The sequence below is a fragment of the Canis aureus genome, chromosome 1 (genome assembly GCF_053574225.1).
Source record: "Canis aureus isolate CA01 chromosome 1, VMU_Caureus_v.1.0, whole genome shotgun sequence".
Taxonomy (NCBI): domain Eukaryota; kingdom Metazoa; phylum Chordata; class Mammalia; order Carnivora; family Canidae; genus Canis; species Canis aureus.
In genome coordinates this window covers 10,706,629-10,730,336 of record NC_135611.1, presented here as the reverse complement: position 1 = coordinate 10,730,336, position 23,708 = coordinate 10,706,629, and the positions used below count along the sequence as shown (strand labels likewise).

At 41.4% G+C, this 23,708-nt stretch overlaps 1 protein-coding gene across 4 annotated transcripts; it reads right to left on the bottom strand.

The window, feature by feature from the left end:
• Positions 1-1,540: 1,540 nt before the first annotated feature.
• DSEL (dermatan sulfate epimerase like) lies at positions 1,541-21,746 on the bottom strand. Of its 4 annotated transcripts, none has more exons than XM_077886428.1 (3): positions 21,611-21,746; positions 16,314-20,866; positions 1,541-1,600 (listed from the first exon to the last, which is right to left on the bottom strand). In XM_077886428.1, exon 2 carries the CDS (start codon positions 19,959-19,961, stop codon positions 16,323-16,325), a length of 3,639 nt encoding a protein of 1,212 aa, XP_077742554.1. In that variant the 5' UTR covers positions 19,962-20,866; positions 21,611-21,746; the 3' UTR covers positions 1,541-1,600; positions 16,314-16,322. The 4 variants fall into 4 exon arrangements, with proteins under 4 accessions (XP_077742554.1, XP_077742495.1, XP_077742343.1 ...); XM_077886369.1 differs by lacking the exon at positions 1,541-1,600 and adding an exon at positions 9,010-16,058; XM_077886217.1 differs by lacking the exon at positions 1,541-1,600 and having other exon boundaries at positions 9,010-20,866.
• Between the last annotated feature and the right edge of the window lie 1,962 nt (positions 21,747-23,708).

Here is a 23,708-nt window from a genome sequence, read left to right as displayed (position 1 = left end):
TTAAATAAGGTGTCTTTAAACAGAAATATACATAAAACAAGGTTATGGGTTGATTGGTTGGTAAAAATGTAGTGACCAGAGGCCCAAAGGAACATAATCCTGTGTTTTCCCTAGGAGTAATGGGGTGGTATCCACTAATTCAGTGTTTGTATTAAGCTTATAAAATATGACTCCCGTGATAAAGAAGAAACAGCTGTAATTATAACTGTAATTATCTGCTTAATTCAGTAGATCTCAATCCTTGGCTACACAGTGGAATCCCCTGGAGGGAGAGCATTTTGTAAAATATAGATACCTCAAATCATTCCAGGCCAAGGGAAAATGAACCTGGGGAGGTTAAAGCCTCTGCGCTGCTATGTTTTTAAATTTTCCCAAGTAATTCCAGAAATTGTTATTTTCTACCAAAATTACAGCTCAGAAAAGTGGAAGCTGTTGGATGCAAGGCTCTTTTTGTAAAGACCTTTTAGGATGAAGACATCAGGGGGGATGTTTATCTTCTTTTCTGAACTGAGCTCTCCTACCCTTCTTGGCTCATGATGCCATCTTGAAAATGCACCTGCTAAAGATGGTGACGTGGCATGCTATGGTGAAAGAAACTGTCCCCGATTACCTCAGGATTACATTCACCAGCTGTTGCATTCTCTACAGATGTCTATTATACAGGAGGAAAAGAAATCTGTATATAGTAAGCCCCTGTTTTCTGGTATCTGCACCAGACTATTTCCCAGCTTCCACCCCTAACCTCACAGGTCCCTTATCATCATCTGCCTTGAGACCATCATAATCAAATTCGTTATGCCCTTAATACCTATTTGCTGCTGTTTACTCCAACAATCCCAGGACTATGACATTTTTCCTCTTTGGTTACACTGTAAAACCAAGGGCCACTATTCAAAACTATTTCCGACCCTTCTCCAGCTCCTGAAAACTTTGTGCTGTGCACTCAGGAACTCAACCAGTAATAAAATCCTCCTTATTCTCCATGTCTCCTCTGCACATGCCTTTTCCTCTTTTGTCCCCACTATAACTTGACTAACTCCAGAAGGCATTTGTTCTTTGAACTTCATTAAAGTGCTGGCTATGCTCTCTTTTACTCTCCTCATGCCTGGTTTGAAGGTGCCCTAGATTTTATTATAAGCAGTAATTTCAATGTCTCAATAATCTCAGTACCAAGGATCTCACTCTTAAAGCATTGCTTCCTACCTTACCAGTGACTGTGTCCCTGACAAAAATCTCTGGTGCCACCAGAATCTAGGGTCCTTTTAATTGTGTCCTATATCTCATTTCTTCATAAGTCCCCCTACAATCCATCTCCCCCACACCCCTCACCTCACATTCTTTTATCTTGTCACCTCACAGTGAAGCTGCCATTTTCTGGTCAATGAAGCTTTCTGCCACTTGCATGGGTGAGCTGAAGAAGGCTGGGAGAAACTGAGTCTAAATGCAGAGCCATTCCCGTCAAGGAGGCCCTGAGAGCTTCAGGCAATGGTGCAACACTTTCCCTCCTGCCCTCCTGACTCTCTCATCTCCTAGATGACTACTCGCCTCCAACCTGCAATACCTCTTCCCCCATTTCATTCTCAGCCATCAATCTTGCTACCTATGTCACAAAGAAAACAGAAGTAGCCAAATAAGTAAGTGGGATAATGGATTCAAAGTGCTGTTAACCTAGAACTGTACCCACAACAAACCCATGAGAGTGAGTGACAAAAGAAGACAAATTTTAGGCCAACAAAAATTGAGAAAATATTAAAATATACTTAAAATAGAAAAATAATAGATACAGATGAAAAACTTTGAAAGATGGAATAGAAAAAAAGTAAATTATGGATAAGTATAAACAAATACTGGGTATACAAAATAGTAATATTTACTTTTCATTTTTCTATAACCCTCAAAATAACAGAAATGGGATGCATTGCTTCCAAACCAGTAAAAGGGAGGAGAGGAACAATTATTTCAAAATAATTCAAGAAAGAAGAAAATTAAAAAGGAATATAGTAAATAGAGGTATAAAGTACATACTAATTATTATAAATAAATCCAAGCATATGAATAATCACAATGAAATCAAACACTTCAAATAACAAAAATAATGATTTTAGAAAGAAATAAATACCAATTACATTCTGTTTACAAGATGTATTTTAAAAGTATAATTCTGGTGGGCCTGGGTGGCTCAGTCAGTTAAGCATCTGACTCTTGGTTTCAGCTCAGGTCATGATCTCAGGACCCTGAGATAAGCCCTGCCTGGGGTGTGGGCATGGAGCTCGTCTAAGATTCTCTCTCTTCTTCTCCCTCCACCCCTCCCTCCACGCTCTCTTTCAAAATCTACAAACATAAATACATAAATAAAGGCCAAAAATGTTTTAAAACATCAAGATAGGGGATCCCTGGGTGGCGCAGAGGTTTGGCGCCTGCCTTTGGCCCAGGGCGGGATCCTGGAGACCAGGGATCGAATCCCACATCGGGCTCCCCGTGCATGGAGCCTGCTTCTCCCTCTGCCTGTGTCTCTGCCTCTCTCTCTCTCTCTTTCTCTGTGACTATCATAAATAAATAAAAATTAAAAAAAAAAAACATCAAGATAAAAACTACATGATAAAGGGTAGCTTTTGTGGCTCAGCGGTTTAGCGCTGCCTTCAGCCCAGGACCGACCCTGAAGACCTGGGATGGAGTCCCACATCAGGCTCCTTGCATGGAGCCTGCTTCTCCCTCTGCCTGTGTCTCTGCCTCTCTCTCTCTCTCTCTCTCTCTCTCTCTCTCTCTCATGAATAAATAAATAAAATCTTATTAAAAAATTACATGATAGGCTAATATAAACAAAGGGGAAGTTTGTAATCTAGTATCATCCAAAAAGCATTGTTTAAGTCAAAAGCAATGCTAGAAAAGAGAGTCTCATTAAGGCTCTATTTACAAAATTTATAATAAATACTAAATATAACATGCATATGTCTTTAATGACATAAAGCTTTTATAGTAGTTGAAAGATTGGGAAAAACTCATATGGATACATGTGTTTGAATAAGAAAATTGTCACATGATAGCCAGCAGATTTTCAGAACACCTTACCCAACAAGTGGAGAATATCCACTAATTTTATATAACCCATATAGCATTTTTATAAAAATTAACCAGAAAAAAAAATTATCAGATATCAATCCATATCCAGGCAGAGAGCCTTACATTTGACAAAATTGGTGCCATTCAGTTCATACTTTCTGACTGCAATGTACTGAAGATAAAAAGTGACAGTTTTTATAGAGAAACTCTATAAATATAAGAAAACACATGGTCGTATAAGAGATCACAGTGGGATTGAGAAAACACTTAGAAAGGATAAGGTTAAAACTACACATTAAAATGTGTGACTACAACCAACATGACTTTCCAGGTAAACTGGTAGCCTTGGATTAACATAATGAAAAGAATAAATATTTTTAAATGAGGATAAAAAAAAAAACAGTTCTTAACATCCAGAAGCTGGCCTGTTGCCATCAGTCTGCTGTCCTCCACTGATCATAAATTATTTCAAAGAACAGAGCAACTCTGTGACTGAGATGGATCAAGACACAAACAAGACCACTCCATAACTGTGTTTGGAGACAGAGAAAACATGACTATTTTCCAAACCACAGAATACTCTACACATCCCTCTCTTCTAATAATAGGAGTGATAGCTACTTCTTAACCAATTATAGATTTAGCCTCTAATTTTCCCCCTTTCTAGATAAGATTTATTCAGACACCCAATCATTGAATTACCCCACTTCCCAACAACAGCTAACTTAGGGCAAAGGTGTACTATATCGATCCCTTTTATTGTAATAAACAATAAACCCCCTTTGTTCCCAGTGGTTTTGGGGTGTTGGGCATTGACAAAAAAAGGGAAGGCATATAATTAAACATACAAAGCATAACAAAACAACAAATTAGAGAAAATAACTAAAATAGTTTGAAGGGAATATGTAAGATCAAGAGCCAAAATTATGCAATATCAGATAAATATAAAATAGTAAGAGGAACAAAAACAGCCAAAAGTTAGTCTTTGAAAAGGCTTAAATAAAGGGCAAACCCTGATAAAGTAACAAAAAGAAATAAGGCACACTTACTAGGGATGGAAACAATTTGTGTGGTTGGATAATTAGAGACAGCAGAATGCATTTTGAGCAAATTTAGGTCAATATATGTGAACATTAAATAGACAAATTCTTTTGTCCAAAATAGGCTTCAAAATAAACACATGACCTCAATAAAACAAGCCTACAACCATCAATACAATTGTATACACGGTCAAAATGTTTATACAAATAAAACACAATGACCAGGTGGTTTTTACAAATGAGTCCTAATATTCTTCATATTAGATCATTTCAATCTTACACAAACTCTTCCAGAGAATGCAAAAATAGAACGTCCTCAATTTATTTTATGTGACAAGTAAGTTAACTTCAAAATTAGATAAGAATAGTATGAGAAAATCACAATTACAAGTGCTGATGCCAACATCCTAAATTAAATATTAACAAACTCAATCCAGCAACATATAGAAATACAACAAATCATTCCCAAGCTGGGTTTATCCTTGCAAATCAAGTTTGGTTTAATCTCATAAGAAAAAAAAATGTTCACGTATTGTACTACATTAATAGATAAAGGCAAAGAAACATATGGCTATCAAAATAAATGCCAAAATCATTGAATAAATCTCAATCATGCACTGATGATAAAAGGTCAGTTCTCAAAATAGGAACAGAAGGGAATACCACACAGTGATAAGGTGAATCCACGGAACACACACAGCATCCATTTGCTCACTGGTGAAATGCAAAACCACTCCATTCACATTAGGAACAGTACACGAATATTCACTATGACTAACATCCTTTTAGTATTGTATAGGAACCCCAACAAATGCACTAATGACATTAAAAAGTTATCAGATGTTATAATTACACATTATGCAACCCTCTATGTAAGAATTTTGAAAGAATTTACAGATAAATTATTAAATTAGTAATAAGATTTAATAATGTCCCTGATACAATAGAAATACATAAAAATCAACTGCATTTTCTACGTACTAATATCAGTTATAATTGATAATTACAAACAAATATCATCCACTGCAGTAACAATATATAAAGTGCTCAGACTGAAATCTATCAAAAGATTAACAAATGTAGTATTACATAAAGGAGAAATATCTGCTCCTGGATAGGGACTAATTAAGAGGTGAATTCTCCAAAACTGATGTAATGCATTTACAATTAACATGTATTGTTCTTGTTTGTTTTGAGGAACTGTGCAAATTAATTCTAAAATGCATGTGGAGGGAAGAGAAAATAAAAAGACTTGTCTTGCCAGATTTCAGGCTAACAAAAAGACAATAGTAATTAAGACAGTGTGGTATTATCATTGGCATAATCAAATTTGCCAGCAGAATGAAGTAGAGAACTCAGAAATAGACTCACACAAAACATAAGGACGTGATATGTGGTAGGGATGGTATGGAAAGATGGTGTGGGGAAAAAAAAAAAAAAAGTGTTTCAATCTTTTCAGTCTAAGACAGCAGTTTACTCATACAGGGGGGAAAAAAACCCTCAGAATAAACACAACGATTAATGGAAGCAGATTAAATATTTAAATATAAAAGACAAAATCTGTGGCAAATGGATTCTAAAATGTATCCCAATTATTACAGCTCCTGGTATCCATGCCCTTTTCCTTGGCTGTGGGTGGGACCTGTGATTTGGTTTCTAACCAAACTTGATTAGGTGTTGCTTCCACGAATATGCTACATGGTTAGCACATTTTCTACTGATTCTCTCTCATCCTGTCTTTTGTGAAGGAAACTGACATATGGATAACCCCATATGGTAAATGACTGAGGATGATCTCCAGCCAACAGCCAGAAAAGCACTGAGGCTTTTAGTCCAACAACCCACAAGAAACTGATTCCTGCCAAGACCAGTGTGGGCTCAGATGCCAGCTTCTCAGGGTGAGTTTCAAGTGAGAGCCCCGTCCTAGACAGCACCTTGCTTACAGTTCTGTGAGGGGCCCTGAGGGAAGAGCCAGGTAAGCCATGCCTGGATCCCTGACCCACAGCACAGAAACTGAGATAGTAAATGTATTGTTTTAAGCCATTATATTTGTGGTAATATTGTTTTGCAGCAATAGACAATGATTAAACATTAAAAATCCTCAGAATAAAACTGGGGAGAACATTTTCTTTGCTAAGACCCTAGAGAAGATTCTTTAATACAATGCAAAAAGGGTATAAATAATAAAGGAAAAAACACTGACATATTCACTTACATTCATATGAAGAACATCTGTGTATCAAAACACATCCCAAAAGTTATAGTACAAGGATCATGAGACTATAAACAGAAAAGCTATTCACAATACATACAACCAAAAAAGGATTAGTATTATTAATATATGGTAAACTCCAATGAATCAGTAAGAAAAAAGAATGAACTCGATAGAAAAATGGATGGAAGACATGAGCATGGATTTCATTTCACAAGAGAAGAAACATAAATGGAAATAGAAAGGAGTACACCAGGGTGCATGTGCTATATGTCATTAATAATCAAAGGACTGCAAACAAAACAAAAATGTGACACCTTTCAATCCCAGCTTCATCTTTCCACATCCAGAAAAGAAAAATGTGACTCCTTTTCATTGTATCAGACAGGAAAATATTTAAAAGGTGTGAAAATGTCAAATATAGGAGAAAATATAAAGCAATGGAAACTTTCTTATAATGGCTAGAGTGTCAGTTTGTAAGGATCATCTAGAAAAATACTAACTTGGCATCATCTAAAATAGTTAAGGATGTTCTTTCAGTCCTAAACACACACACACACAACACCAGGAAGAAGGTTGGAGTGGCAGTGGGGTACAAACAAAACACAGTAACAATATTCTTACACAGGTGCATTACAGAACATACACAATTTTTACACACAATGTGTGGATATTTCCGAGGTCGAGCAAGATAGAAGATAAAGTATGGCATGTTTAGATAATGGCATATTCAGATAATGGGACACCACCATGTTGGAAATAAGTGGTCTTCACCTACGAACATCAAAATGCAGTAGACACACTAGATTTTGAGGAAAGAAAAGCAAGTTGCATAAAAATATATGTAGTATGTTCCTGTGTACATAATGTTTGAAACCATGCAAAAGTATACACTATGTTGACAAGGACAGACACATATGTGGAGCTATAAAGAAAGCAAGGAAATAGTAAACAGAAACTCAGGATAGATGTCCCCTCTGGGATCACTGTCCGGAGCAGCAGGATGTGATAATGGAAGATCAGATGGAAGGCTTAGCCTCTAGCATAAATTGTGGGTGACAGTCATACTTTTATTCATTCTATTAATTTCTTTTGTATCAAACATGCTTTTTTAAAAAAGATTTTATTTATTTGTTCATGAGAGACACAGAGAGAGAGAAAGAGGCAGAGACATAGGCAGGAGGAGAAGCAGGCTCCCCACAGGGAGCCCCATGGAGGACTTGATCCCAGGCCCCGGGTTCAGGCCCTCAGCCAAAGGCAGACGCTCAACTACTAAGCCACCCAGGCATCCCTCAAATATGCTTTGTACCATAATGTAGAATATGTGAGTATATAAATTCTCACTCTTAAGTTCCACCTCTGACCACAGAAACTTATCAATATCATAGAAGAGGGCTTCTGACTTCCCAGATAGGGTCAACACAACTTTTCAATGTCAACATATTACTGTAACCTATTTTGAATACCCATAATATCTACAGGTTGATAAGTGAGGGAAGTAGAGTTGGCATGTGCAAGAATCAGCATAATAGGGGCACCTGGGTGGCTCAATTGGTTAAACGTCTGCCTTCCACTCAGGTCATGATTCCCGGGTCCTGGGATCGAGCTGCACGTGGGGCTCCTTGCTGAGCAAGGAGTCTGCTTCTCCCCCTCCCTACCACTCATGTGCATATTCTCTCTCTCTCTCTCTCTCTCTCCCCACTTCTCAAATTAAAAGAAAAATATCTAACAAAGGAAAAAAGTATCAACACAGTAGTAATTTCTAATATATATAGTGAACCACACCTAGTAAGAATGTAGAGAGCAATGCCAAAGGAAAATCATCAGGGAACGGAATTTCTATCAATGGTATGAATCCTACTACCATAGGTCTGCAGCAGTTGGACCCAATACAGACGGGCATTCTCTTTTGCACTCGTTGTTGGAAGGCTGAGTTTCTGGCTAGAGGCTCTGGAATTTACTCTTGGGTCCCCATATAGAGCCATGGAAGTCAGAAAGCATCCAAACTTACCAAGAATCAACTATAGGATAAGAAACTGTAGAATTTTACCCCAGCCGAAGAATATGTGCAAATGACATGTGATTTAACAGAAAAATATTCTTCACAGATCAAATAATTGTATATATTGATGCAATCTTTGTTTGGAGTGATATTCCCACATAGTCTTAAATACCTCAGCTTTCATGCTCACTTCATAGTAAGTGGAAAAAATAAAATAGAAAAAATGCAATGGTTACAATACAGAAGATCACAATTAAGTATCTGTTGAATGAAGGTATGGGCATAAAGATATGCTTAGTGTTACACAAATGGCACTTGTGATATGAAATACGATTTCCATAGCATCACAATTAAATTCAAAATGGTCTCTATCTCAATGAAACTCAGTATATGATATGCTCTGGAAAAAAAAAAAAAAAAAAAAGAAAACAGCAAAAGACCCGTGGCTCTGGAAAGGACAAAGACATGGAAGCTGAACTAAGTGAAAGTTGCAATATTTTTTTTTTCTTGAAATGGGAACATAAAGCACTGCTTTCAATTAATACATTAATTGTATAAGTGTGATTTTATGTTCCTTTGACTCAATTGATATGTTCAATACTATGGTAAAATAGAGGATAATTTAAATACTAAACTAAAATATAAAAGACCAGAGAGTTGTAGGTGATCACAAAGAGGAAACAAGTACTGTTCCATGATTTTTTACATGTGGTTTTATTTAATCCATGCATCGACTCTAGGGAAGTTTTACAGAGGGGTAATGGAGACTTAAAATTAGGAAAGTTGCCCCAAACCTCACAGCTGGTCAGTACTTACTGACCTAGGGTTTGTTGTATTCAGGTTTTTTTTTTTTTTTTCTAATTTCAAAGCTCATATAATATATAAAAGTGTTATATAAATGTAACATTTTAACAGAAATGGCCTCCTTCAAATTAAGCAAGGAAATGGGGGGAAGGTACAAACAGCCTGTGGAAGACCCCCAGGAGTTGTCTGCTAGTTATTCAGAGAAGACCGTAGGCCTCCTATGGTAATGCAACTCTGCCAAGTGGGCACGTGTGTGCACAAGCAGGTACCTTTCTACTCATGTGTTCCACAATGGCATTTTTTTGATAGTTTTATAATTAGTGGTGGGTAGAAGACAAATTGAATGTGTGTGCAATTCAGTTTATTTTAGTAAATCTGGAGAAGTAACCACAAGTTTGTTGGTGCTCAAAAACCCACTGTAAGCATGCTGTGCACTGTTAGCATTGAAATAGCCACAGAGCTCAGGTTAATGTCTGATAATGAAAAGTAAAAACACCTGACTTTTATTAACTGCATTCTTTATATTCACTTATCTTTGTATAGGTATCTTACGAAAGCAATTTCATCACTTGTTGGTCATATTGTGTTCTTTTACACATGAATAAATCTCCCCTTCAAAGTTTTGTGAAATATGACATTAAGCATCAGATTAAAAAGGCGTAATATAGTTAAAATAGCCATATTTTAAAATCTCATGTACTTTAAACCAATCTACAATAAAATTAATCTTTTGGAGCAAAGTGAAGGAATAAATGAATACATAATTAAAATAATAAATAAATACCAGAAAAAATGGGCAATATTCTTTCACTGTAGTACAATAAGGGTTTAGAGCATGATTTGCATCATGCAATAAGTAAGAAGTGTGTTATGCATTGTGTACAGAGGGGTGCCAGATTTTAATGCAGGGATTGAAGAGTTTCTAGTGCTCACATCCTAAGTGAGGCAAGTGACAGTGACTGGGAGCTCAATCCGTTTCCGAAAAGAAAAAATAATATGAATGAAGAGCAGCGCAGGTGATGCATGTGTGTGAAAGTTTGCTTCCTTAAACCATTAAGAACAATGTGTATATCCCAAAGAGAGAGGAAGATGACATAAGGTAAAACATCACATATCTCTGACATTTGAAAACCTGAAACATATAAGTAAAATTCAACATCAGTGTTAGCTAATATACTGCAAAAAATTACATTTGATCTTAAGAGTGCACAATACAAAAATAGTTTAAAGAAATAAAACAGAAAGGGTAATTGCAGTGTATTATGAAAAAGGTTTGCTCAAATTATTCTTTATCATTTTTCTCAAGGTTTAACTACAATAAGATTTCAAAGAGATTTTTAAATAGTTCATAGAATTAACACAATTGTTATAGGAGTATTCTCCTGTGTACTTTACTTTCTGTGCTCTAAGTTCATTCATTCCTTCCTTCCTTGCTCCCTCCTTTCCTTCCTTCCTTCTTTCTCTTTTCCTCCCTTCCTGCTGGTATTATTTACATGACGTAGGAAAGACCAGATTTTTTTTTCCTTAAATGAATTCCACTTGAGTATATTAGATTGTTAGTCACAGATTTGCCACAAGTATGCACTCCCATTTGCTGTAGACTCCTTTGAACTAGAAACATTGTGAAATGCAAAATAAGAATGTGTTTCTTTCTAATCCCCACTAGACTGTCAGCGCCACAGGTTTTGTTCACTTTTGCATTCCCAGTATTGATAGCTGTACCTAGCAATGTGGGTCTGGAAGCACTGGGAGAGGAGCAACAGGAAAAGATGCTATTGGCCAGTTGGACTCTGGATGAAGAACATGGTGTTATCCTTCTTACTGCCATTACTAGAATGATCTGCACACACACACCAGTCAGACCTCATTCACACATTCTTTTCAGAGTATCTCTTGATACTCACCTACAGCCAAATTTCTTTGTTGTGAATTGTGTTGGTTGAGTGAGTGGGAATGGGGAAAGAGCGAGTGCTGGTTTTGTTCTATTGACACTGGTCTTTTGGAAAAGCTACTCATTGATGGGATGTCCTAGGACGGCCAGAGCCAAAATCTAATTTAGAAAAAAAAAAAAAGTGGTGATCTTCATCCAAGTTTACCAGTCATAACTTCCTCTCAGTAAATGACTCCTTTCCTCACAACCACCGTTTCAGAAATAAAGAAACCAGATCTACTGAAAAACAACTGTTTAGTGTCTTTCCTCTGGTGGTCATCACTACCTGGCATGTTCCCCCTTGTCGACTTCTTGGTGAATTCCTATTAGCTTTGAAGTCTGTAAAGACTGCCAATTCCTCACACAGCAGGGACATAGTCAACTGATTTTTCTGTTCTTCCCTCACACTGGTCAGGATCCAGAAGATTAAAAAAAAAAAAAAAAAAAAAAAGGATCCAGAAGATACCCAAAAGGTATAGTGAATAAATGAACTGATAAACTGTATATCCACTAAAAATTCCCCTGGGATCCCTGGGTGGTGCAGCAGTTTAGCGCCTGCCTTTGGCCCAGGGCGCGATCCTGGAGACCCGGGGTCGAATCCCACGTCGGGCTCCCGGTGCATGGGGCCTGCTTCTTCTGCCTGTGCCTGTGTCTCTGCCTCTCTCTCTCTCTCTGTGACTATCATAAATAAATAAATAAAAATTAAAAAAAAAGTTCCCTTGCAAAAAAACCATATTTCCTATAGAGATAATAAGGGTTTCAAATTTATTTGTAAAAGAAGTACCATGTAAAGTTATGAAGATTTTAGGAGACCTAAAATCCTATGGCTCAATGAGGAGCGCATCAGAGATTCATTCGCTAAAGACCCTTCTTTAAAAAAATAAAATAAAAAATAAAAAGTTCCATGCCAGTCCTGTGCACCAAACTCAAAATGTCTCAGGTAATCTTTTTCATGAGTAACATATGCAGCATGAAGATCTTACCAATAGCAGCAGGGACAAATGTAGAGCACAGGTGCATAGTACAGGGATGCTCTTGCCATTTAGTAACTGGGGTGATGTATAAAGAATGCAATGAGTCAAAGTCAGAGATAGAGCTGGGATTAAGTACCGTCACTGAAAGGTACAAGTTTTGTGGCTGAAATTCTGAGGCTGAATTTCAATATTCAATGTGCCCCGTTTCAAGTCCCTGCCTTCTCAGCTCCACATAAAATCCTCGCAGTCACCCAAAGATCTAAAGAGAGTTATTAGAAAATTATCCCGACCATAGCCAAGTTGCCTTTAGCTTTTCATTTACTCGTAGTGGAGTCTTGTTATACACATAGTTCCAATACGCTAGTTTATGATCTCAGTCTATCTTTTCTTCACTGAATAATTGGGTAAGTGTGAAAAACAAAACAAACACAAAAAATGAAACCCTCTATCGTTTGGAAGCCTTAGCTGAACCTATCTTTGGAAACAGAATTAATTAAATATGTACACGTTACTTGAAATAAATGTAACAAAAGCTCATGTAAATTATAGCTCAAGCATCTACAAGTTAGAGAATGTTAGAATCTATTGCTTGGCGTTCCTATCATCCTTTGTGCAAAAATTCATTTAGTTCTTAGGATATTATTTGAATTTTTCTGCCAACATGAAGGGAATGACACTGATCAAGTAATGGAAAAAACTGCCTTAGCAGATATTTTATATATATTAGGCACACTTTAGCCACATTTAAATAAGCAGTAAATAGTCCACATGTTAAATTCCTTGATATCTTCTATATTAGGCATCCTTACCTCTGGAAATGGTATTACATATTGCCTTCTACTTACATTTTTTTTCCTAAATTAATCAGCGAATATTTTTCTAATTATCATCAGTTAATCAAGCCAATCAAATGTAGTGATTTTAAAACCATTGCTAATGTCTACTCACACATAATTGGATATACTTTACATATCAAGAATGGCTAGGATCTTTGATGATGCACCGGAAAGTGCTGATAAACAATGTTAATCAAAGTATGTAACACTTCCACAAAAGGAAAATGTTTAAGATGCACTAGTGTGGGTGGAGGGCAGCTTCTTCTTTGAATACATTTGCTGAAGGTTTCTTGGAAGTCCTCTGCCATGCCTGGGAGTTTTAACACCCCATTCTTGCCAGATATTTACTAACTCTCCGTTGGTTTAAAAAGACAGCCAACCAAAGGTTTAATATTTTGGGTCTAGATCTAATATGTATGTGGGTTTTTTTTTTTTTAATTTAAAACCTTTATTAACAGGTACTTACCTAATATGTACATATTCTTATTTGCTTAAAACTTGTGCCACTTTAGGTTTCTATCAATTAAATTTAGGCATACTCATCAATTCATCTTGCTTTTCCTGAAGAGTCTCCTACTTCCTATTCTCTCCAGAATTCATTACAGTAAACTCAGTTCTGGATATGGTCTTATTCTTTCATCCGAAGTGAGTCATTTGCATTATTTCTAACTTTTGAGAACCATATATATTATTACCACTGCATTTGTTACTCATGAGTAAAGTCTTTTTTTTTTAATTTCAAGACTTAAATTCTATTATTTTAATAACAGTTTTTATCCCAATTAGTTCTAAGTCTGAGGACATTAATATAGAAAGGGGTTAATTACACAGAGGACAGGTGTTTCCTTTAAAAGTGTCACAAAGTGGGATCCCTGGGTGGCGCAGCGGTTTAGCACCTGCTAAAGGCCCAGGGCGCGATCCTGGAGACCCAGGATCGAATCCCACGTCGGGCTCCCAGTACATGGAGCCTGCTTCTCCCTCTGCCTATGTCTCTGCCTCTGTGTGTGTGTGTGTGTGTGACTATCATAAAAAAAAAAAAAAATTAAAAAACAGAAGTGTCACAGAGTGACAATCATCCCTTTAATTATTTTCAAGATGGTAAGAATAAAATTAAGTGTGGAGACTTTTTGAATTTTTCTGGATCTAACACCCTAAGGATGCAGGACCTGGATATTCTGGGTGCCAGTCAACTCAGGCATTAGTATAAGGCAAGGGGTCCCAAGCATGAACATTTGCGTGCAGATCCAATGGCTGGGTCATCCCTCACCCATCACATTCCTCACGTGGGAAATCTGTAAATAGAGGTCTCTTCCAGCAAACTTTCCCTTGGGGTGCAGGTGGGCAAGGACAGTGCCAGGGAGACTCACCTTAGCATTGCTGTGTGGGGGTGAAAGGACACACAGTGAAGAACATTTTGGTAAATCTGTCCCTTTCTTTAGCTATCAATAACATGCCCCCGCATCATTCACACAGCTATTCTTTATTGTTTTCCCCACCTCTCCTCGGATTCCTCCCCATACTCAACCTGGTTCCCTCCTTCCCCGTGGGGGTGTTTCTGCAAAGTTAAAAGGCAGTGGTACAGATTCTGCACACATTTGTAATTCTTACCTTGAGCAGATCTGCTATTACTGCCAACCCAAAGCCTTCTTATTTGATCTGATTTGAGATCACACATCCTGGGAATTGAAAGCAAACACCGACACTATGACCAATAATGGAAACAGTGTTCCCATCCATGGAGCAATTTTTACATGGTTGTTGATAACCCTGAGATAGGTAGAATAACCTTCCTTGAGAATAACTGTAGATTCGGGTCTTCAGCTGCCCTCTCAACCTATATTAATACAATATGATTGCATTAATTTTGACATTGTGAAGAGAAAGGGAGAGCAGTGGGAAGGAAGGAGATGTAGGGGAACATGAGCGATCTGCATTCATGCTATAGTGGAAGAGAAATGACAGCCACGTTAGGTTTAGCTGGAATGTAACATATCCACAGCTTTATCACTCTGGAGGCACATTTTGACATAACAAACTACTGAGAAAGAACCACTTTGATCTAGGTCAGAATGACAGACTCCCAAGTGTTCGAGAGCTTGAGGAAACTAGTCTGAAACGTCAGGAAGACTGCAATCTGTACAGAGATTTTCATCAGGTCTCGACACTGCGTAATGGTATTTATCCAATGCATTGTAATTACTGCACTGGCTTATAATGGCACGGCATTTTGATTTCAGAGCTTACCAAAATAAAATGAACCACATTTTATGACGACTACATTTATAATAAGATGCAGATGGTAAAGGAAACAGATGCCTCTGACATCATCTCCCATTTGCCTTCAACTTTTGCAGACACTGGCAGTCTGTAAACTCATTCAAAGGGATGCAGGATAAGTCAGGCAGTTTTCCAACTCTGTTTCCAGTCTAAAAAAACACTGGCAGCAGTGGCATTGCTTTCTCTGAGTCATGCAGTGATAATTCCACAAAAAGAAATTTGATTCTAAGTGTCAGGCTTTAATGCAAAATTAATCATCAGGGAAAAAAAATCCCCACCAATGTCGGGACTTCAACAATTAGTAACAACGGACTGTTCTGCATGACAGTGACAGAAAGGACATGGTGCGGTGCAAGTGGTGTGATGGGAACAGCTGTAGCTTCAAGGAGGCAAGAAAGAGAAAAGAGAGTTTTAAACAGACAGGCAAGTCTAAAATACTCTACCAGCCCTTGGCACCCAGATTGTTCAAAGACTGACTCTTTATTACTTCTAAGTAAAAAACTTTAAGGAGGCTTTTGAGATCACTACTGCTGACCTCAAAAAAAAAAAAATGTTCATTCTGTGTTTCCATCTGTATTTTTTCCAGAAGGAATCCTATAGTTCTGATAGGAGCTTTCACCATTTCCCCAGTGATAACACTGAACATTATATACAGTTAAAAAAAAAAAAAATACAAATTTTTTTTTTTTTTTTTTTGGTGCAAGATAAATGTGTTAGAAGATCCTTTAAAAAAGATAAGGAACTTTTGTAGTCCATCTTGAAAGGAAGAGATGCTTGGGCAAAGCAGCAATTGAAAGGCCTTTAGCAGTGTTTGAGGTTCCAAGATAGATCAGCACAGTTACAGACGAGGCAGACGGCTAGACGAAAACCTGTAAAATCTTCCTACCTCCCCCGACCACCATCACGTAACTTCATCTATGCCTCTGTAGTAGGAACATTTCGGCAGGAAAAAAAAAAAAAAAAATTCAGAAACAAAGGCAGGGATAGCGGTGATGTAAAAATAAATCCTGCTAGACCGAATATGGTGCCTATTTTTAAAATAATCTCTGTGCAAGTAACAAACTGAACACACGCGCACACGCACACACACACACACACATAGTACAAGAATAAACAAACTCTCGTTAATTCACATCCACAAACCGGGTTGCAAAGTATTAGTGCAAATCTCTGCTGACCTGCAGCATTTAGTCCATAAACTTTGGATATCCTAGACGCTCCATCAGTGTCCAGCAGATGTTCTCAATCAATTTAATTTCATCTCTAGGCAGGTTTTGTTTCCAAACATTAGTATTAGTTGGTGATATCTCCCCTTCGTAGGGAAGATAGAAAAGGTTTGTGGAGGTGGCAAACAATATTTGGTTTAAACTAGCAGGAGACAAAGGTATTCCAAGAAAGGCAAAAATCCTTTCAGTGGTTTTCTGAGGAAAATGTACAATATCTTCAAACTTGATCAGCTGGTAGCTGGTAGGCAGCAAATCTGTATTTATTCTCAGGGCTGCTGCTGTGTTTGCCAGCCACAAATGAGACAACAGGGAGACTGCGTTTGACTTGGATTTTGATAATTCTTTCCTCAACGATTCATATTCGAAAGCATAGCCTGAATTTAAGTTACATTTGCCTTTACCTCCCTCTATTTTAAACAATTTAGCTAAGTGCTCTGGTACATTTTTCAAAGAGTAGAGACTTGGTTTACTACTGTACAGCATTGAATAAATCCATGCCCGAGGGTCCCTTACTATGTACAATGCCCTCATAGAAGCTCCTAAAACTTCCTGAAAAAAATGAAGCTTTAAGGTCCAGCTCCCGCTGCTTAAGCTGAGCACAGGACGTGCGGTTGGGTAATAGACCAGGTGTCTCCTCAAAGCCCTAATATATTCAGCATCTCTATCAAAGGTGCCTTTCATTCTACTTCTTTGTTCTGGCAAAGACTCTCTCCTTTTCAATTTTCTTTTCTTGTCCTTATTCGCTGTAAAATATTGGGCCAGTTTACCCCTACTGGGTTCATGCAGATGGATGTTTTGCAAATGTAGTTTCGTGTCTTGAACTAAGGACTGCAACCAGCCTCGGAGCAAACGGAAATGCACACCGTGGATATCAGATGCCTTCCATTCACAGGCGTCTACAAATGAGTCAATTTCAAATTCAGTTTCAGGAATATCGATGTAGGTTGTAGGAACTCTGATGTAGAGAAAATCACTACTGTTGAAAAAAAGTTGTTTGAGAATTTCAGCCCCCGAACCAGGAAGTGAGGTAATGACGACGTTGGGAAGATCGACGTGGTGCCCCTCGGAAGACAAAGACTTCAGGCTTGCCTCGGCCTCCGTCCTTGCCCATTTTGCACAGATGGGCTGAGTGCAAGTGCTCCACACATCCAGCAGCTCAATAAACCACAAGGCAATAACAAGGATTAGGATCCACCGCATTAGCTTTCTAAAAGAAAGGTAAAACCGCCACTGAAAGGTTAAAATCACCAAGCTAATGCACAAAATCAATCCGACTGCTATATTAAATTTAAATCCAAAGGGGAAAATAACCCTATCATGTCTTATGGGCTTTGCTATTGCTTGAGTGCCCAAACCAAATCGGGTTATCTGGCCCTGGTCAGCCACATTGGCAAAGCCGCCAAAACCCAGGTAATTGAACCTTGTCTTCAGGTTATGGTAGTCAGTTACGATGGAAACAACATGTTCAGTATTATTGACATTGAGAGAAATCTGAAGTCCAGAATTGGAATTATCGATAAATCTGCAGCTGGAAACATTGACATATGGCCCATAAAAGACATATGCAATTCTCGTGATCGTGGATTCCATCTGAAATGTAACATTAACAAATTGAGTCCACCGTTTCTTAAATTCAGCAGCTTGCTCTGCCTCTTGTATACTAGCAATGGGACTATTGCCACGATGGTCAAACCAGAACATTCTGTAGTGTGCATCCCACACATCCATCATGGCGCCATTGTACCTGTTCATAAACCTATATGGGATGTACTTAAAATCGATGTCCAGATTATGAAAGAAGGCACTGACAGATTTTATTGGGGAATTGTCTTGCCTCTCAACGTGATCAACAACCAGCAACGTTTGAGAATTTAAGAGAAGCAAAGCACGATACACACTTTTCAGCTTCATTGCTGAAGAGTAAGCAGACACAGCTTCCCCACTCACAAATATCATTTCTCCGTGTTGAGAGGCAGTAATGACTTCCCCTGCTGCATCACCAGCCTCCTCACCGGTCCACTTGAGCCACTGTGCACATTCTCCCAGTTGACCTTCCCAGGGCTTATTACACTGGCTTGTGGGTGATGGAGCAAACACCAGTACATTGTTAAGGTGGCTCAGCTTGGGTCCATAGAGAGCTTCAGAAACAAATACTTGCCCATTGGGGGCAAAAGTAAATGAGTTCTGATCTGGATGTTCATGTCCTGGGTTAAAGCTTCTCCACCCATCAATCCAGGAGTATGGCTGAAAGTGAACTATGTCATACACAGCTCGCCCCCCTAGCTTCCCAGATTTAAAAGACACAAATGTATTGGTCTGTGTATTTGGCAACCCAGCTCCATAAGTGACAACACCCCAGTTAGGGAATATGTGCATTTTTGCAGTACCATATTCAGCAGGAGGCTGTGGGGTGAGCTGGGGATCATACCAGATGAATTCAGTGTGAAGAGTACTCCACCTCTGGGCAGTGGAGGGGACCATCGGTCCATCCTTAGGTCGGTGCCTTCTAATTTGCTGAGCTAACCAATTCCCAGCTCCATTCTTTAAGATAAACTTATCCAAAAACACCAACTGGCTCTCTGGACCATAAAACCAATTATAATTGGAATCTGCTATACCCACGGTTCTTTGGAAGCCTGGTAAAAGGGTGGCATAATAGAACCAAAAGTGCATTTTTAACCAGTTATTATCCAAGTTGTTGATATTAAAATGGCGCTGGGCTAGAAAAACATACTGTGTGACCGATTTAGCTGTGTAGCTTCCATAGGCCACGCCTTCATCCAGAGAACCGTCAACAATGTGATTCAACAGAAACATGGTCTTTTCCATCACATCTACTACAACCTGTTTCCATATATTTGCTTTGGATCCTTTATCTACCCCAGTCACCAAAGCCCCGGTGAGTAATGCTACCATGTTAGTCGCCTGGTGATTATGGAGAAGTTGTTTGCCCCACGAACGGACCTTGGAATACTCATACATCTCCTCAGTAACAGCCCATATTTTTTCCAGGTATTTTTGTCTTCGATGATCATCTAGTAAGTTATACAAAAAGTCAAAGGCAGTGGCAAAGCCTGTTAAGGAATGGCCAACTGGAACCTCATCCCCTGGTGCATTCTCAACTAGCCAGTCTTTGTAGCCAACCATCCTGTCCATATATTCCAAGATAAACTCAAAGGCGACTTTGTCTTCTGGGCTTAACAAACAGTACAATGCTAAAGGAGGCAGATTGTTACCATAAATTTCATTCCACTTGGCAGCAAAATCAGCATGCTTGGGTGGAGGTAGGTAGTATGTGGGGTTGGACAGCATAACTGTTACTGCACTTCTGATAGCTCGAAAGAGATGCAAATGGCTTGTACGAGACTTCTGTCTCATTGCCTGGATTTCTCCAGCATCAAAATATAAACTTGGATGAAGCATACTTTTCTTCAGCTTGTGATTGGGTTTGAAATCTTGCACTTTCTGCGTCTTAAACTGATCTATATCATCTGTGAAAACTGCCCAGTCAGAGTAATTGCTCACAGATTCCTCAAAAGTGGAGAAAGCAAACACCACTAAAGCTAAAAATAAGAAATGTCCTGTAAACATTAACGCCATGATCCATCGGGGAGTTCCCTTCCTTAGGCATACATGTCAAACACAGTGCTCCGCGTATTTCCCATCTGCCTAGGATAAGACATGCATTTAAGGCCTTGATAAAACAGACTGTAAATCATACATGCTGTGAAATCCAGCTGACATTCGGTTCATTCAAAGCAAGCGGGGTCGCCAAAAAGAGAAACTTAGAGCATCTATCTGTGTCCCTGACACAGTTTTGCTTCCAATAAAATCTCAAGGAACGTTAAAACCTCTAATGTTTCTGTATCACACAGCAAACAGTGGTAGAGTCAAATATACTAGGAATTCGGGATTTACTTCCTTTACATAAATCTAACACGAAGAGTCAAAACACACATTGTTTAAAAAAAAAAAAAAAAAAAGTAAGTACTCTAAAAATGCAAATTAAGAAACCATTCCTAGGATAGGAAACCATGTCTGGTGATAAAATCACCCACACAGATGATGCTGGTGCCTGCGTCTGCCCAAAGGAGCTGATGAAGTACTGAAATTCTTGAAGTTGACTTGGTCGTTCTCCCCTTTCCACTTTTCACACTTGTGCTTTGAAAATTTTTTCTTCTTCCATTTTTGGGAAAAGAGCATCCTCCACAAGTGTTTCAAAGTCCTACTTGATTTCAAAAACTCAAAATCTCTGCCCTCACTGCAAATCTGTCTTGTTCAGGCTTACTTACTCATCATCATCCCCCACGATGACCCAGAGAAAAGTATCTTCACGTCGTCCTTTGTCAGCTTCATCTGTTCAACTACGAAAATCTGATCTCTTCAGCCACCTAGGTTGGCTTCTTTTCCAATCACGAAGTAACCAACCACCAACCGGGAAAGAAAACTTCCCCTTTCACCAAGACTGACGGCTCTTTTCTGTTCCTTTCGCATGACACTCCTTTCTGGAGGGAAAAAAAAAAAAAAAGAAAGAAAAAAAGAAATTCTCTGAGGCTACAGATACCCTGGGAGTGGACGCGAGCACAACCCTTACCCAACACAGTCCAAGTCAGCTCGCGGGGTTCTGGCAGGTGCACAGCGAGGATAACGGGGCCGGTGGCGGACGACCAGCCGCTGCTAGCGGCGACTTCCCCGCGGCACCTGTGCTAGCTGGGGCTTGCTTTACCCACTCAGCGCGTCTTTTTTTTTTTTTTTTTTTTTTTTTTTTTAATTCAAGCGCAGTTAACACGAAAGACGAGTCCCGCTCTCACCCTGGCTGTTCTGGTCGCAGCGGGCTCAGGGACAAAAGGCAGGAGCTGGAAGGGCCGTCTTGGCTTCCGGTCGAGCCCTGAGCTCCGACGGGGCCGCAAGGTGCCTCCGCGAGGGGCCCCGCGGCAGCCTCACCTGTGGCCCCGCCGTCCATCCCGGCCCGACGCCGCCAGGGGGAGCTGAGACCCCGGCTACGGCGCAGCGTCGCCTCTGCCCGGCCGCGGCTCCGCAGAACCTCACCAAGTTTCAGTCCAGGACAAGTCTCCTCCGCAGGAAACACGAACGCCGGAGTTTCCTGCACCGCCCCGCCTGTTGCATTTTTTCTCCCTCCCCGTTCGCCTCCTACGGTCGTGCCGCCCCATCCTCCGCCCCCCGCCCCCGCCCTCCGGCCGCGCTCCGGGCACCACGACCCCTCAGCCGCCCGGCCCAGGTCCGCTTACCTTGCGCCGCTGTGGACGGGGTCTCCCGGCAGCGCCGGCCCCGCTGAGGACGAGGTGGAGAGTTCGAGAAAACTGCTCCGGCCGGGAGCCCGGGCCGCGCCGGCCCCCGCAGGGCTCCCCGCGCCCCGCGCCCCCCGCGCTCCCACGGGCTGCGGCCCCGCGCCCCGCGCCCCCCGCCCCGCGCTCCGCGCCCCGCGCCGCGCGGACACGCCCGCCCTCGGGGACCGCCGGGCGCTCCGGGCAGCCCCGCGCCGCGGGACGCAGATCCGCGCGCCGAGCCCGGCGGAGCGAGGGCGTCCCCAGGCCGCGATGCCGCCGCGGCCGCCGCTCCTCGGTGCCAGCTCCGGCCGCGCGGCCCGGGGAGGGCGAGAGACGGCGACGCGGGCCGGGGGCGGGGCGGGAGCGAGGCGGGGGCGGGGCCGGGGCGGGGCCGGGGCGGGGCCTCAGGCCCGGGAAGGACGTGGGCGGGGGAACGCGAGCGATGGGCGGGGCGAGGGCGGGCCGGGGGCGGGGCCTCGGGACGGGGGACGCGGGGAGAGAGACTGCGGCGCGGGCCGGGGGCGGGGGGCGGGGCGGGAGCGGCCCGGGGGCGGGGCCGGGGGCGGGGCCTCAGGCCCGGGGAGAATGTGGGCGGGGGAACGCGAGCGATGGGCGGGCCGGGGGCGGGGCCGGGGGCGGGGCCGGGGGCGGGGCCGGGGGCGGGGCCGGGGGCGGGGCCTCAGGACCCGGGAGAGGGAGAGAGACTGCGGCGCGGGCCGGAGGCGGGGCGGGAGCGAGACGGGGGCGGGGTTTAGGGCCGGGGGTCCTGGAGAGAGAGAGAGAGAGAGAGAGAGAGAGAGAGAGAGAGAGAGAGAGAGATGGGGACTCAGGCAGCCGGGCAGGGGGCGGGGCGGGGGCGGGGTCGGGGGCGGGGCCGGGGCGGGGCTGAACGCCCCATCCCTGGATCCTAAAGCGAGTTGAGTTGGTCGGTGTCTCCGGCGAGTTCCGGGCTGCGGTGGGGATCGGACCTCGAGGCGGGGAAATGTAGAAGTGCAGTGGTCTGAAGACCTCGCCCTACTGATGGTCCTCCTTCCCTTTGGTTCCCGGGGGAGAGGACTGGCGGGCTGGGGGTGGGAGAGAGACAGGAGTCCCCGGGCATGATTACAAATGATAGAAGCGGCGACAGGCGGGATAATGCTGTAGGATGTCAGGTGAGGAGGAGCAGTGGACGAGGAAGAAGGGATGAGAGGCAGCTTGGCTGAGGTCGCTGTCATTTAGGAAGGCAAAGTCAATATACCAGATTAATAGGAGAATGACTTCAGGAGCACAGATGCTAAAGATCAGAGGAAAACAAAAAGGCTAATCAGTTTTATTGATTGAAATAATTTATCCGGCAGTGTAATATGAGGCGGTGTGGGACAAACAAGGGGAAGGGATCTCTTCCTCGTTAAAGAAATGAAAACGGGAATTCGGTAAAGACCCACAAGCAGGAGACAGTGTGTCTCGGTTACTATGACACCTGCATGCAACTCCACGGTTCAGAAACGCTAGAGCAGTTGTGAATCCTCTTGTATTCGACATATGGAATTTCTCACAGATATCTGAGATTGCGCTTCAGCGTGAGCCAACCCAAGGTCTGATCTCCACTATTACAGTAACTTAGGAATCATAGCAACCCGGTAAAATATCAAGCCTCATCAACAAACAAGCCTATCCCCAGTTGGGGATTGGTGATACCTTCATACCCCTCCAATTCCATTCCATTTTGCTAAAATGGACAGGTTCGTCCATTAAAAACCTTGCTTAGATCATTTCTTTTCATGACTACATGGTAGACCATTACTAGCAGAAAAAAATTTCAAATAATTTATCTTAGATATAAGATATCTCCCTTTTTTCCCCATGGGTCCTCTGCCCAGTGACCAGTTGCGATTTTTCTGACTACTGAAGTTCTTTTATCATCCTCATCTCTGCTCAGATGCTTAAATTCCTCTAAAAATACCTCTTAGGTTTTCAAGTTAGAATGAATTACTCCAGCACTTTATGATTTGTATCTATATCCAGCCCTTAGGTCCTTTGTTTTGTGCTTACTCCTGTACTATAGTCAAAGTTCCTTCAG